The following is a 16,931-nucleotide window of genomic DNA, read 5'->3' on the forward strand; positions in this document are numbered from 1 at the left end:
TGTGTTGCAGCCTTATTTGTAGGTTGTTTTTTTTTTCTTTTTCATAACTGTATTCATCAGAATTCTGCAAAGCCATTCTTAAGTCCCCTGTGTGTCTTAAAATTAATGACCCACTTCTGGATTTCAGAAGACACTGGCCACACTTCTATATATTCCCTGGAATGGTCCTGGATTTCTTGTGAACTGGAGGATTGAACGCATCATCACTCTTCTTCCTGGAACTATGTGCGATGCCAGTAGAGAAGAATCTACAGTTTAGTTTATGTCCAGAACAGCAGTTTACAATCTCAAGGGGATCAGTCTTTTCAGTCCAAATTTTTCATTTATTTGCTGTTGTAGAATCACAGAATAGTTGAGGTTGGCAGGGGAGTCATCTGGTCCAACTTCCCTGCTCAAGCAGGGCTGCCTAAAGCCAGTTGCCCAGGACCGTTATTCAGGCAGCTTTTGAATATCTTCAAGACGGGAGACTCTACAGCCTCCCTGGGCAACTTGTGCCAGGGTTTGTTCACCTTCACAGTGAAAAAGTGTTTCCTGATGTTCACAGGGAACCTCTTGTGTTTCAGTTTGTGCTCATTGCCTCTTGTCCTGTCACTGGGCACCACTGAAGAGAGCCTGGCTCCATCTTCTTTGCACCTTTCTCTCAGGCATTTCTATACATTGATGAACTTTTCCACCCCCACCCTTGGGCCTTCTCTTCTCCAGGCTGAACAGTCCCAGTTCTCTCAGCTCCTCTTTGGAGAGATGTTCCAGTCCCTTAATCACCTTTCCAGTATGTCCATGTCTCTCTTGTACTGGGGAGCCCAGAACTGGACCCAGTACTCCAGGTGTGGCCTCACCAGTGCTGGGTAGAGGGAAAGGGTCACCCTCCTTGGCCTGCTGGCAACACTCCTCCTGATGCAGCTCAGGATAATGTCAGCTGGCCCATGTTCAACTTTCTGCCAAGCTGCTCTCCAGCTGAGTGGCCCCCAGCATGTACTGGTGCTTGGGGTTATTCCTCCCCAGGTGCAGGACTTTGCACTTCCCCTTGTTGAACTTCATCAGGTTCCTGTCGGCCCATTTCTCCTGCCTATTGGCAGGATGGCAGCACAACCCTCTGGTGTATCAATCACTCCTGCCTCTTTGGTGTCACCTGAAAACTTGCTGAAGGTATGCTCTGCCCCATCATCCAGATCATTAATGAAGATGTTAAACAGGACTGGACCCAATACTGACCCCTGGGGTACTCTACTAGTTCAACTAGACTTTTTGCTGCTAATCACCCTCTGGGCCCGGCTATTCTGCCAGTTTTCCTCACTGTCTGCTCATCCTGCCCATACATGAACAGGTGGTCTGTGGGGATCTTACTGGATACAGTGTTAAAAGCCTTCCTGAAGTCTAGGTAGACAATATCCACTGCTCTCTTCTCATCTGCCAGGCCATTCACTTTATCATAGAAGTTCATCAAGTTGGTCAAGTGTGACCTCCCCTTGGTGAATCCATGCTGACTACTCCTGATGATTTTGTTGTCTTTTGTGTGCCTGGAAATGGTTTCCAGGATTGTCATGATTAGTCCATGAAGACCACGTGCTATTTTGTCCACAGACTTCCTCTAAGTGGATTTTTTTTAAAAAAATTTGCTTTTATCAAGTGAGTCTTCCCTCCTTTCTTCTATGTATGTATCACCAGAACAAAAGCAGCGTCTTCACTTGTTTCAGGATTATAATAGTCTCCATAGTCAGCACGGCTGCAACCTAGAGCAGCTAGTGATTCTTTCTTAATGTTATACCCTTAGGGTGGTGGATGCCAAGTTTGGTATAACAGTTGGATAAGCCTTATTCCTACTGTAGGAGGGCTGTGGTTACCCTGTTCTTTTTGCTATTAAATGGGCACATAGAGAGGCACGGGGCAGCATGCATGTGTACATACTTATGTGATGAACAGAAGTAACTCAAGGGTAACTAAGCGAGTATCCTTTACTTCTCATGTGTATCAGGGAAGAAAACGCTTGTGCTCAGAATTCTGAACTCTGTGGTCTCATGTAAGCCAAGTGCAATGAACTTAACAGCCAGCAGCTTGGATGTGGTTTATAAATGTGTTCTTAACTAAATGGTCCTTGAATGGTCTATACTCACTAATTAATCACATAACCTAATTCGCTAACAAAATTATTTTAGGAGACTTTATTGCAACCTAATTTGGTCTGTTTTGTTAAGTTCCGTTTGTGTTCTTTCTTTCCCAGTTAGTATTTTTCAAGTTTGTGAGAGAGGGAGAAAGAAGCATTAGCAAGCATGACAGCTTGTGGGGCCAGATGTTTGTATTAAAACCGATGCATTGATAGTCTTGACAAGCTATTTTTGTAAGATAGTGTGATGAAGAAGTGAAACACAGTTTTACCTCTTGGGTAGCTTTTCTTGATTTAGTGGAACCTTAAATGTTAGCTGTGCTGCCTTTCTTCTTCAAAAGAAAAGTAATTAAAAATTAGAATGTATGTAGAACACGAAAAATAGAATGTATGTGTCCTATGAAAAATTTGTAGGGTAATCTTTTATGTTATGCTTTTTTTTTTTTGTTAGGTGATATTTATCCATGATGTTTCTTCCACTTACCGAGTACCGATCCTGTTGGAGGAGCAAGGCATCATTAAGTATTTTAAACAGAGGTTAAATTTACCTATTGATGACCATCCAAGTGATCTTCTAATGAAATGGAAGAAAATGGCTGACAGGTATTCTAGCTCCTGCTGCTTTTTGTGGAAGTGTTTTAATTCAAGTTAGTTTTTTAGCTGCTGTGAAGTCACCAAACTGGACTGGGGTCAGTAGCGTCCTGCTGATCAACACATCGAATGGTCTGGGTTTAAAAACATTATCTGTTTTGAGATTTTAGAAGGTGTTTTGTGAAGTTAAAGAAAAAGAAAATACTGTTGAAATGTTTTCTTTGTGAAAATGGGCTTAATAACCAAAAAACTTGTTTTTGTCAGGTATGAAAGGTTGCTGAAGGTGTGTTCCATAGCTCTCGTTGGCAAGTACACAAAACTAAGTGATTGCTATGCATCTGTTTTCAAGGCTCTGGAACACTCCGCGCTGGCAATTAATCACAAACTGGATTTAATGGTGAGGATATTTCTGGATTTTGCTTTCAGGAATACTTTGAATATACTCTACTAGTTCCCATCATGTGAGGCAGTTTTAATTCCTGTGGAAATCAGAAAATGAATCATGTAGATAAATACAGATTGCCCAACCATCTCTTTTTAAAAAAAATGTTTACAGATTTAATTATTTTATTTGAAACTAAACTTACCTGAAAGGAACGCTGCAATTACCCAAAAACCGGATCTGGTGAAAAGCCTATGTTTACCTACAAGTCTATATTTACTATCAAAGGTAAGTTTCACTTATTCTCATGAGACTGCTTATCATGATAATGAGATTAGCTTAAAGACAGGAGAGAATAGGTAAATTGAAAAGCAGTGTGGTTTCTTTTTAAAATCTGGTGGCAGAAACTATTGCTTTTCATTTCAGTTAATGTTCTAAGAGTCCATTTTATCTTCAGCAGGATTCTAATGATACCAGAACTGAGCCATAAACTTAGTTTCTCCAAGATAATAGTTCCTCAAATGAAGGACTTATTTAGAGATCTAATTTGTCTCAATTTAATGAAAATAGAAAGCTGATCTACATGGGAAAAAACTGTTACCAGTTTGCTCACTGGTGGAACAGTCAGTTTCCATTGCTGAGTTTTGTTGCTAGGGATGGCAAGTCTGGGGCAGAGAAGCAGTGTGGAAGTATGTATTATTATCACTTAATGGGTACAGAGGACATTTTAGCAAGTTGCAGTAGCAAAACAGTAATAATTGGTTGCAAAGAATTCGCAATGACATGCTGCTTTGAAGTGATTCGTTAAATGATAGATAAATCGATCAAAGCGGGCAGTTGCAGGCTGTACTGCATTCAGTAGGTTTTGGTCTCTGCCTGTCTCTGAAGCAAGTTCATGCAATTTGGTAACTGCTGAAAATGACTGAACCCTGTGACCTTTGTGAACATTGCTTTTTTTTTTGTGATCTAAAAAATAGAAGATATTAGAGTGAAGAAGAAGATACTAGAGTGAAAGTTTCAGTGTGTCAAAAACTATGCATAGGTTGCTTAGATAATGCTTGTGCAAGGAAAGCAGGCTGTTTCCACTCAGCTCTAGAAAGTTTCTCACTGGAACTTCACCACTTTTTGATGAGGAAGGCGATTAATATCCAGGATGGCTTAACAGGTTGCTGAAGGCAGCAGGCCAAAGACATAGCCGCTATTCTGTTGTCTCAGTCCATCTACCCCAGAAAGATGGAGCACGTAGGACAACCGGAGGTGCATATGTACTTCTTTAATGAAGCAGAGTGAGGAACACATGGGAGTCCTGTTTACAGTGATATTTCCAGTATCTTTTGGGAGCAGATGACAAGTCCCCTAAACCATAAACACTGAGCACTAAAGAAGGAGTTTCTCATATCAGAAACCTGGTAACAAACTTCTCTTTGCTTGAGAACACAAGGCAAATGTCACATGAATCTTCCAAAAAAAACCAAAAAGGAGGATCTGGGGAAATGGTGGGTGGTCAGCCTCACCTTATTTCCTGGTAAGATTATGGAGCAAATACTTCAGAAAGTTGTTCTGTGTGCATGAAAAACAAGAAAGTGAGAACAGCCAGAATTAATCCCTGGAGATTTTCAGATCCTGACTGGGAAATGACCCTGAGCTACCTGCTCTAATTTGACCAGCTTTGAGCAGGAGGTTGGGCTAGAGACCTCCCAAGGCCCTTTCTGACCTACGTGATTCTGTTGCTCTAAATAGTGTTTTATACTGGCAACTGCATAGTGGGAGATTTTTATATGTAAAATAACTTTACTTTTAGCAAAAAAGTAAAAGATGCCAAGCCTGCAAATGTGTGGTTAGCTTTGTGTGCAGCTGAAGTTCAGTGGGGCTTTTGCATTAACAAACTTGTGAATCAGTGATTGCTGAAATGTTAACAGACGAGGGCTCCTACTGTACTTACCTGCACGTGCTAACCTCCTTTTTAGTGTTTTTTGTCCAAAGGCTCTCTGTATAATCTTGTATTCTGAAGGAGTGACTTAATATTGTATATGGCATCCAGCTCATAGCCTATCATCCACACATCTGAATGATGAAACATTGATGCTGCTTGGAGTGCTAAATATTCTGGCTCAGTATGTTTAGCAAGGAAACCACAATTCACTTCAACCGTAATTAGTTTCTCTTTCTAACCTCCCAGCATGATAAAGTGTTCTTTTACTTGATCCTATAGTATTCTACTAATATAGTATAACAACATTCTTAAGTAGTTATTTTTCTGTTGTATTTTTGATGCCTTCTGGAGTGTGGAAGAAGTAGAAAATGATTGCTAGAAGGAAATCTATCCGGAAAACTTTCAGCGTTCTTGTCGGTTTAATTTCTCTGCTCACAAATGAGTTCTGTCATTTCAGATGATCTGGTTTTTATGGGAGATGGACTCTACAGCAGGGTGCTATTAAATATGTTATTCTGAGAAAAAGATTGACAAAACCAAGAATCAAACTCTGATCTTTTATGTCCCCAGTGCAGTACATAGCTGCCTCACTTATTTGCTCTAGTGGTACCTCAGGAGCCATGCTTATTAATGGCAGTATAGATTCTAATGCAATATTTCTAGTAGGGCATAGGCAATGAGTCAGCCTCCCTCGCTACAGTTGATGCTTTCATGACAGTCCCCAGGAATGCCTTTCTCACAGGCTAGACAACGCAGATTTATTCAGTCTTATGATAAGACTAGGTAAACTGTGGCACCCAGTATCCAGGAAAGTGAACACCCTGGCCACATCTTGTTTGGGTGTCAGGATAAGGTCAGTGCCACCCCTTGATTGATGCCCTGATTTCCATAGGAAGAAAACCCGAGTTCACAGTTATGAAGCGTTCTAGCAAGTCCGCTTACCTGCATGGTAGCAAAATGAGGACTTGAGGCAGGCAGAACCTTGGAGCTACGTGCAAAGCAAGGGTCATGGATTACTGCAACTAGAACAAATACTGGGTCTTCAGAGCAAATAGTGGATCTTCAGTGAAGTTTTTACAGGTTTATTGGGAAATTCACTTGAAACTCTAATAGTTTGTCTTAATGCTATTAAAAAGTTAGTTATATAGTGTATGCTGCTCTTTCTGTGGAAAAGACTATTTTATTGCATATTTTTCTTTGTTAGTACATAGATTCAACAGAACTTGAACGTTCTACAGAAGCAGAGAACTCAGTGAAATATCACCAGGCGTGGCACAAACTGTGCAAAGCGGAGTAAGTGGCATCGGGTATTCTGTATCCCACTATGTGGGATATAGACCATGATATTTTTTCCATATGATGAAAAATGCTTCAGTAAATGATTTCTCATTGCATCCGAGCTTCTGTTACTTACATAAAGGGGTGGAGGTACATGGTTGGTGACAAGCTTCAGATGTAGCAAATTATAGTATCAACCTGAATCATCAAACTGTGCTTTAATCTCTTCAGACAAGTTGCAGTTGTTTAGTTGTTGATTTTCGGTTTGTTTGTTTCTTGGTTTTTTTTTTTTTTTTTTGATAGCTATATTTTCTTTACAGTGCAGGTCAGTTGTCAAAGATTTTTCTTTGTTCAACATGCATCATATTGAAAGGTAGTGAAATAAAAGCTTAGTAAATGCTGGTGACACTGCAGACATCTCTGTTGAGAATCATTTCTGGGCTTTCACTTTGTATTTGTAAAGGGATGTTGTTTGTTGTCAAAATGCATTTCATTTCTTCAGTATTACTTAGTAGGCAAAGTTTTGGTGTTAAGATCCTAGTAGTGAATATGTAGTTAGGCTTTTTAAGCAATACCTATTTAAGCAGTGGGAATTTCACCATGAAGCGTGAGGTTGGTCAGATGAGAATTGGGGTGGGTAGATGAGACATTCTCCACATTTAGAGTTAAACTTTGTGTATTCTGAATGGTCATACAAAACATGCCTTTCATGCATTGTGCTTGCTTTGTTATAAACTCAAAAGTCTGTCTTCAATTTATATGGACTTACTTTCCTGGCTTGTTTCTACATGTTGATCTCTTTATATATGGCTGTCATTACAGTGGCATTCTGGTCCCAGGAGGGTTTGGAATTAGGGGAACAGAAGGCAAACTCCAAGCTATCTCCTGGGCAAGAACAAAGAAAAAACCTTTTCTTGGTAAGATCATTAGAGTCAGAAATTACTGTGTTTTGGAGGTGTATAGCAAGCTATTGATTTGATTAAAAACCCTCAAAACAAATGTGCACTAGAGAACGATCCTATCTTAGGGAAGTACGTGCGCTGTTGCAAATATTTGCCTTGTAAATAATGCCGAGGGTCATAGTCATATACTACATCTGCTGTATAAGGAAAGAAGAAAAAGACTATCCCCACTCCAAAGGTTTTATTTGGTATGTTTGCATTTTATGTGGAGAGACTTTACTTCTCATTGTAATTAGCATCATTATAGATATTAATCAGTGTGCAGAAAACATTGGACACATTTGCAGTATTAAATATTTTTTATTGATTTACTAGTATATTTTATTATATTAAAGTCTAAGGATGCCATCTGGCAAGCTAAGTGCAGCTTGTGTAAGCGCCTCTGAAGCTTTGGTTCCTACTCCACATTTCTTACAATTTTACAAGTTACTACTGTAACTAGTTGCCAAAGCAAATTCGAATCTGCATATACCCAGGCTTTCGGCTTCTGGTTGTCTTTACAATAATTATTGGTAAAATGAATGGGAGAGAAAAAATATTTTTGAAAAGGCTTAAAGCACATAATTGTGTCACGTGTTCATAGTGTGCCAAGTTTGAAGACTGAGTTTTGTACTGAGCAGCCATTTTTGTTTTGGCTTTTTGGTAAGTCTGGGTACCAAGATTCCTAAGCAGTCAAGTTTAAGACAGAACAGCAAGTACTTTGTCAGTCCTAGTTTTTGTCCTGTTAGATTCTGGAGTTTTTGTTTTGTCTTCTAGGAGTTTGCCTGGGAATGCAATTGGCAGTTGTGGAATTTGCAAGAAACTGTTTAAATTGGAAAGGTGAGCTCAGTATACCAGTGTGAATATGATTTGCTTAGAAGAAAATTTATTCTGTATGTGAAATGTATATCTATTATTAGAACTATTAGATAGATCCTATTATCATTAGGTGCTTAGCTGTTGCCACATGATCATTTTCAGGCAAGGACCCTATGCTAACCTTCTGTATGAGGGAGCAGGAACTCTTACTATTCAGATTGCTTGAAACCTGCTTCTGGATCTAATGAGTGTAGGAGAAAGTGTGCTTACAGTTGGCCTCCATAGCCTCTTTCTGGACTATGCAGGTGGTGAGGAGTAAAAGTGAGAAGTGGTTTTCTCATTTGCTTTCATTAATTGGAGTAGCCAAATCATAGCCATTGCAGTAGTAGTACAAAGTGATTTAGCTCACCAATTAATTTCTACCACTAAGAGCTGAGAGGAAAAAGTTTTGGGAAATAGGAAAGGTAGTGTGTGTGACTGAGGTCATATGCTTCCTGTGGTTGCTTCAAAAGTGGTGCAGTAGTAGTACAAACAAGCCTTAAAATGCCACAGAACTGTTGTGATGAGTTTGTAGTGCATGTGCAACAATTGAATATACTGTGTTTGTTTTGAACTTCTGTTTCAGATGCAAATTCTACAGAATTTGACCCAGACACAAAAAACCCCGTTGTAAGTACTGATTTTTTTCTTTTTCCCAGCATATGTTTTCTGATCATGCATATTTTGTTAAAAAGGGAATTACCTGTGTGTAATTTATTTAAGATCTATCTATATTTTGACATGGTAGGACATGAAGAAGTGTCCACTGTCCCTATTCTGTATTATCCCTTGCCTTCACCTCCTCGCTTCTCTGATTTGCCTTAGCTTTATTTTTGTAATTTTTCCAATAGTTTCCTTGGCTGTAGACACATGCTGGGAGCGGACAATAACGATTAGGTTGGCTTTGCTGGAGAGTAAGCTATAAAGGCAAGCTGGAAAGTCTAGCACAAAGTTATTATCAGAATACAAATTTATATAAAAAGATAAGGACTATATGGAAAGCTATTGAAAAATTTGTGTCTTTCCTTTATATAAATAGTATAAATAACCACTACACCCCTCCTCCCTCATGCATCTCTCAGTCCTCTTGAAAAAAATTTCAATGCTGTAGGTATGACAGAACTCTCTGTATCACATGCCAATGGCATAATTTTAGAGTGGAGTTCTTCCAGATATCTTCTAGTTCAGGAAAGTATGGTATCACATTGTCATAACAGTTAAAACTTAACGACTCTCTCTTATTGATAATTTTTGAGAAAATGAAAAAGAATATAAGTACATGTGAGAAATAAAGTAGTATCTTGTTGTTAGATGTAAACATCTGTTCTAGTGATAATTCGTGTTGCTCATAGTAACCTACTCTTTCTGTATCAGTTTCCTTCAAAAGAATTTTGTTGAAATTTGTAAGTAAACTATATTTTTTCCACATCTGCTTAGTCTGAAACATGCAAATAGGAGGTTTTTGAAGAATTTGACCTGTTTGTCAAGGTTGTTATACATGCGTATGAAAGATAATATAGTCTGAGCTTTCAAAGGTACATTAGAGACCGTGAGAGTTTCAGTGTGAGAATTGCTGCTGAAACTTGGTGGCATTTGGAAATGTCCTCAGGTGAACAAAGGTAAACTTTGCATTTGGCATCAAATTTGTGGGCTTGCCATCACAAGAGGTCTTTTTCTTTACCCTTCTTGAATGTATGGGAAGACATATTGTTTTACTGGAGGGATCAATTACATAATAGCAATATGTTGTAAAAAGTGGAAGATGTTGAAAGCTTACTGTAAATTTTTGGGGAAGCAAGAGGGGTAGTATGGAAGAACGATTCTGGGGCATCTTTGTTTCTAGGGCTTTTTAATGCCAGTTTTATTTGATTTCTCATGACTGCATTTTGACTAGTCACCTCAGGTGCCTTTTCTGGATGCAGTGAGATCATCAGGAGGGGTTGAATCACCCTTTGGAACTGCTGGTTTCTCTCCGTTATTCTAAGGGTTGTTCACAGTAGCTGGCTCCATTGCAGAGCTCCACACTTAACTGAAGTCAGGAACACGGATGTTTGTCTGCTGCAGCCCTACCAGCAGTTTCTTCTATTACAGAAATTGTAGTGTGTATTTGTACAATATATCTAGGGCAAAATTTTATTCCACAAGTAATTAACGGAGTGATTTGCGGTTTGCATTCAAGGGCAACTAAGGTATATATTTCAAAGAGAAAATTATGTGGACATAAAATTAAGAAAATAATGTGTGTGTCGTAAAAGATTAATACAGTGTTTACAATTGAAGCAGTATGCTTGCAGTATGTATAATGGATGTTCTTTTGTTCTGAGCTACAGTAAGGTTCTGAAATTGGTTATTACCAGTCATATTTCAGCATCTTAATCTGATCTTTGACGTCTTGGTTCTGGGTGAGAAACAGATATAAATCATTCTGCGAGGGAAATTTGCACTGTCAATAATTGTAACTGCTAAATAATCTGTTTTAGTAGAGTTCATCTTGTGCTAAAAACTGTTTCCATATTCTGTATAATAACAAATCAATAAAAATGATTGGAAGAGAAGCAGATTAGTGAAGCTTGTGAACTACTGAACTGATGCAGATGTTTCATTATCCAAGAAAGTTAATTGGAAACACCCTATCAGCACCAATGATATCTTGCGATGCCACTGGATGGTTCAGCTGTGCTAAGTTAGGACCAAAGCAGAGTACTTTTCTTTTGCTTCCTGCTCCTTTGGAAACTGAAGAGGGAAAAGAAAGGCACTGGTGAGGCAGTAGTTCTATTTCCTTTTATTTTTAATAAAAAGGAAAAAAGACAAAAGTTCCAATACATAGTTTGGCAGGGGGACCCAGGGGCAACCATAAAATATGCAGCTACTTATATCCTTTCTTAATTTGCTAAACATTGAAATATTCAGAACTGTACTCACCAAAGTTGATAGTTTCTTCTAAAATACACATAAAATATCTTGGTCTGTTTTGCTTCCCTTTTGTCTGCATCTATGGAAATTTGAATCTCTTTTTATTAGAAATAAAACCTGAGATTGTTAAGTGATCATGTAACTCAGACTTAGGCTTCCAAAGGAAAATGGGTGGCTGAAATAATAAGAAATGATATTACTGGCAACTCTCAGTTAAAGTAACACAAGTTGTTGTACTATAGAAGAGCATTGTCTGCATTAATAAAAAGTTTTGAGCATCGTAAAAGGCTTTTTTTTAATGTGGTGAGGCAGTTGTGACTTGTTCTGTTTTGACCAATGATGAATGCACAACTGAATGTACAAATACAGAGTTGTCTGCAATGCTGAATATCCGTTTCATTTTAGCTGTTCATCTGTTTCTACTGTCATTACAGTAATGTTGCTCAACCTGGTTTCTGCAAAAGCATCCATGAGTAACTTTACGTAGGAGGGAAACCCTGTATAATCTTGTATTGCTTCTTTTGGGGAATGTTGGTAGCAATCATATTGACATGTAAATGACTGCAAGTATTGTAGAGTTAAAATTTCAAATACCTTGGAGAAAGTAGTAGTCTATGCATGGAAAAAATGGAAGTTAATGATGTAGTGATGTAAACCAGCCAAAATTGTGCTTTTAAAATACTGTAGAGGAAAAAAAAGAATTCCTAAAGCTGAAAATCTGTGTGATGAAAACTTAAAGGAAATGAGACCTAGAATTAAAAAATATTAATAAGCTGTGATTTATGAGCTGTGTTTGAGAGATTTGAAATTGCTATTAGATATTTTCATTTAGTCTTAAATTAAAAATGTATACTCTGAAGAAAAAAAAAAGACCTCTGATATGCCAGTTGCCTGTATTCATAGAATCATAGAATGGTTAGGGTTGGAAGGGACCTTAAAGATTATCTAGTTCCAGCCCCCCTGCCATGGGCAGGGACACCCTCCATTACACCAGGTTGCCCAAACCAGACTGTGCCATTTACGCTATCAAATACCACCTTAAGGTTTAGACTTCAGTTCCTCTTTAACACACATCTGGTTTCAGTGGGGAAAATGAGGGAGCTACATGAGCACTGATCACGGCCCCTCAAATTCTTGATCTCATCTTGGTTGATTTTTTGTGGGTCATGTTCCCATTATGTATTCTTAAGCTTTCTGCTTTGTTTTCTAGCCTTTCGGATAATGATAGGTAAATTGTTACTGTTCTTTGCAGGAAGATAAGTATTCAGGAAAGTAATGCATTTGCTTGAGAGTAGTGCTTAGTTTGAGTTTTCTGCTGCGAATGATAATTATAGAATTAACGCCTTTAAAGGGACTATACGGTCTGAGAACTGCTAATGAACAGGATTCACTGGACGGCAAAAGAGTTATTTGTTTTGTTCCATTTCCCTTGTCTTTCTCTACTATTAAACTTAGATTTATTTTTTTGGATGAGCCTTTTAATTATGTTCTTTGTTAGGTTTTAACTGCATCTAATGCTGTTCTAGAAAAAAAAGACTCCAGAAATAATTCTAATGTACTTTTTTTTTTAATTAAAAATATCTAATTTTAATTGTGACCATTGTTTTTCATGTCCTATTGCATCTTCTGTAGAATCATGAAACTTTGGATATTGCACTGGGTAAAATAAGTGCATTTGCTACAAACTCAAGAAATTGTGCAGAAATAGATTTTGCCAGTAGGTGACACTGTTAAAACATGTTATATTTCTTGATGCCCGCTCTTCCTATTCAGGAGGTCAGTACCCTGATTGAATTAAAAAATTTCTAAAGTTGTTGAAGAGATGAAAAAGAAAGTATCTTCCACTCATGCAAAAGTACCTCTTAAAATTCCGTGATTTTACTTATGCGTGTAAAGTAGCTAACGTAGCTTAGTAAGCGAATATGTGTGTGGTATATTTAGCTTTGAAATCAAAGTGTATTGTTAGAATCATAGAATCATAGAATCGTTAGGGCTGGAAGGGACCTTCAGAGGTCATCTAGTCCAACCCCCCTGCAAGGAACAGGGATATCTCCAACTAGATCAGGTTGCTCAGGGCCTCGTCCAACCTGGCCTTGAACGTCTCCAGGGATGGAGCATCCACCACCTCTCTGGGCAACCTGTTCCAGTGTTCTACAACTCTCATGGTAAAAAATTTTTTCCTAATATCCAACCTGAATCTACCTCCCTCTATTTTAAAACCATTACCCCTTGTCCTATCACAACTGGCCCTCCTGAACAGCCTCTCCCCATCTTTCTTGTAGGCCCCCTTGAGGTACTGGAAGACCGCTATGAGGTCACCCCGGAGCCTCCTCTTCTCCAGGCTGAACAGCCCCAACTCTTTCAGCCTGTCCTCATAGGAAAGGTGCTCCAGCCCTCTTATCATCTTCGTGGCCCTCCTCTGGACCCCTCCAACTGGTCCATGTCCTTCTTATGTTGGGGACTCCAGAACTGGACGCAATACTCCAAGTGAGGTCTCACGAGGGCAGAGTAGAGGGGAAGAATCACCTCACTTGACCTGCTGGCCACGCTCCTCTTGATGCAGCCCAGGACGCGGTTGGCCTTCTGGGCCGCAAGAGCACATTGCCGGCTCATATTGAGCTTTTCGTCCACCAGTACTCCCAAGTCCTTCTTCTCAGGGCTGCTCTCGATCCATTCTCTGCCCAGTCTGTATTTGTGCCTGGGATTGCCACGACCCAGATGTAGGACCTTGCACTTGGCCTTGTTAAACTTCATGAGGTTGGTATGGGCCCACCTCTCCAGCCTGTCAAGGTCCCTCTGGATGGCATCCCTCCCTTCCAGCGTGTCGACGGCACCACACAGCTTGGTGTCATCGGCGAACTTGCTGAGGGTGCACTCCATGCCACTGTCCACGTCACCGACAAAGATGTTGAAGAGGGCCGGGCCCAACACGGACCCCTGAGGGACGCCACTCGTGACCGGTCTCCACTTGGACATCGAGCCGTTGACCACTACTCTCTGAGTGCGGCCATTGAGCCAATTCCTTATCCACCGAGTGGTCCATCCATCAAACACATGCCTCTCTAGTTTAGAGAGAAGAATGTCGTGCGGGACAGTGTCAAAAGCTTTGCACAAGTCCAGGTAGATGACATCTGTTGGTCGACCCTTGTCCACCGATGCTGTCACCTCATCATAAAAGGCCACCAAGTTGGTCAGGCACGATCTGCCTTTGGTGAAGCCATGTTGGCTGTCACCCACCACCTCCTTGCTCTCCATGTGCCTTAGCATGGTTCCTAGGAGAATCTGCTCCATGACCTTGCCAGGCACAGAGGTGAGGCTGACTGGCCTGTAGTTGCCCGGGTCCTCCTTGTTCCCCTTTTTAAAAATGGGGGTTATGTTCCCTCTCTTCCAGTCATCGGGGACCTCGCCAGACTGCCACGACTTCTCAAATACAATGGCCAGTGGCTTGGCAACTTCATCCGCCAGTTCCTTCAGGACCCGCGGATAGATCTCATCAGGTCCCATGGACTTGTGCACCTTCAAGTTCCTCAGATGTTCTCGAACCTGCTCTTCAAGTACAGTGGGCGGTGGTTCATCTGTACTTGAAGAGCAGGAATAGTTGTTAATTTGGAATAATTTTTTTTCACAAAACAGAAAAAAAGTAATAAATATTATGATTTTCTTTTCTTCCAAGAAACATAACACATTTTAACTGAGAGGTTCGTGTAAAAGAATGGCCCAGGAGTCTGTTAGAACATTCATATCATGTTTAAATATCATAATTTTTGAGGCTTCTATTTGTGCATCACTGATGTGGAGTACTTCGTTCCTTATTTCATGGAAGGGAAATTCAGGAATAGGGACCACTATAGTATAAATGCACTTGATAACTTTTGAATTTAAGTTGAGTCTTTAAGTCATCATAGTTGTTAAGTAACATCTTTAAGTTCTTAAGTAACTCTGAGATCTAACTGATTTATCAGGATAATGGATGATGTTGGTGTTAAAATTCAGTCCAAAATTCCAAGTCCTCTAGTAGGATGAGTGCCTGATCCACTGAATTACGTGTCTTCAAAATTTCCATTCTTTTCATTTCTCTTCTTTTTCTTTAATTTCCTCTTAAAGTAAATAATAATGCCCATGAATTACATGTGTAAAAACACATGTCACAGGAAATCGTGCAATGAAAAGGTTGAAACTGCACCAAATAAATGTAACGAATATTTCATTGCAACAGCAATCACTCAGTTCCTATATATGCTTATGTATTCCTGTTTACAAGAGTTGTAACAAAACAAGTATGTCCTTATGTAAATATAATTTAAAATGAACTTGTAATGTTACAGTCATCATACTTAGCATTGTTACATTGTTATTGAAAATAAGTAATTTATGTTTTAAAAATTTGAACTATTTACTGTATGGAAGTGTTGTCTTACGTGACTGATGAAACTAAACTGGGAGGATTACTGGATAGTATACACTAGGGGACGCTCCTCAAATAGAATGATACATCTTTCATTTTGTGTTTTTTTGAACCCATTTGATTTGAATTGCTCTAGAGGTCCAAATAATAGCTCAGGTAAAGCAGAGTTTGTTAAACAACACTTTCTTAAATGTAGTGTGAAATAGAACCAGGTAGTTCTGAACTAATTGTGAGGCAGCTTACCTGGAAAGTGTGGCTAGTGAATGTGAAGGAAACACAATACAAGACATACTCTGTTATATGTCAAATCTTTATTTTGTACATTTTAAACTCGTAACAAATCTATGAGTTTAGGCGTACGTATAATGTACACGGACACCAAGCTCTTCTCCTTCAAAGCAGTGATATTCATTCTTGCAGATGTCTTACTGTCCTGTAATCTTTTTTACAAGCATCACAAACTCATCAAAGCTGACACTTCCATCATTATTTTTGTCCAACGATTTAATTAGATTATCAAGTGAGAATGAATCCTGTTTTTATAGGAAAATAATTAAAAAAAAAAAAAGAAAAATAAGAGAATGAAATAAATAAATTGCCATGACTATTTTCCTATGAGGAATATTGCCAAGAAGCAATGAAGTTAACAACAGTCAGTGTTACTTGAAGGTGTTACTGGTAGTGTTGTATTGACCAGTTTTACTGGTTAAACTAGAAATTCAATACCTGCAATTGCCTGCCAAAAATGTTAGCAAAGATACGATAACCATGTGAGAAGTACCAAGTATTATTCAGACAGGTTACTTCAGTCTCGTGGGTAAATTTGGAATTTAGGAAACGGAGCAGGTGGAACAGCTGCAGCATGTACATAGTGACCAATAAAAATTGATATGCATACCACCTACTTCTTTATTAGCTACTGATTTGGACCCTGCATACGCTATTTGAAAACGTTTTGCTACTTTCAGTAGGCTTTGGACCAGGACCAGTGAATCTGTTTCCCTTCTTTTTTCTCTTCTTTACTATGAATGCTATATTCACTGTTGAAAAATTATTGCTGATGTATTAAATCCAGTTTAATTATTAGCTCCTTTCATTTATTGTGTCTGGTAAGAGCGCATGTAACATCCTGACTCAGTGAATATTCTAATAAAATCCCTGATCAGGCTAGTTAAATAATATGAAACAGTTTTGATTTATAATTTTAATTTTTAAAATGTTTTCTTTCTTCATACTTTATGCGTATTTTGTAATGTTCTGTCCTGCTTTTATATTGTTTTTTTATGGTGCCATATATTTCTGCAAACAGAGCAGATGCTTGAAAACGTCTGATATCCAGACAGGAAACATCAGTATTGCTTTTCCTGAACACTTCCATTTCCACATGTCTGGGAAAATGGGTATGGTGCTAAATTGTCTACAGCTAATATTAAAAAGCATTATGTGTCTGAATTTGCAATCACATTTCCTATTAATTTTTTTGGCAATTAATTTCCGACATGTTTTTGAAGGGAAAAAACCTTTGTGTT

At 38.9% G+C, this 16,931-nt stretch overlaps 1 protein-coding gene across 2 annotated transcripts in view; it reads left to right on the forward strand.

The window, feature by feature from the left end:
- The window catches only part of CTPS2 (CTP synthase 2), a 74,033-nt gene that overhangs the window by 14,079 nt on the left and 43,023 nt on the right, over positions 1–16,931 (forward strand). For both annotated transcript variants that reach the window (XM_086609203.1, XM_086609213.1), the window contains exons 8-13: positions 2,553–2,704; positions 2,957–3,089; positions 6,212–6,300; positions 7,108–7,202; positions 8,004–8,066; positions 8,671–8,714. In XM_086609203.1, the coding sequence (XP_086465329.1) occupies positions 2,553–2,704; positions 2,957–3,089; positions 6,212–6,300; positions 7,108–7,202; positions 8,004–8,066; positions 8,671–8,714 (576 nt within the window). The remainder of the gene's footprint in view (positions 1–2,552; positions 2,705–2,956; positions 3,090–6,211; positions 6,301–7,107; positions 7,203–8,003; positions 8,067–8,670; positions 8,715–16,931) is intronic.

The sequence above is a fragment of the Tauraco erythrolophus genome, chromosome 1 (genome assembly GCF_009769465.1).
Source record: "Tauraco erythrolophus isolate bTauEry1 chromosome 1, bTauEry1.pri, whole genome shotgun sequence".
Taxonomy (NCBI): Eukaryota; Metazoa; Chordata; class Aves; order Musophagiformes; family Musophagidae; genus Tauraco; species Tauraco erythrolophus.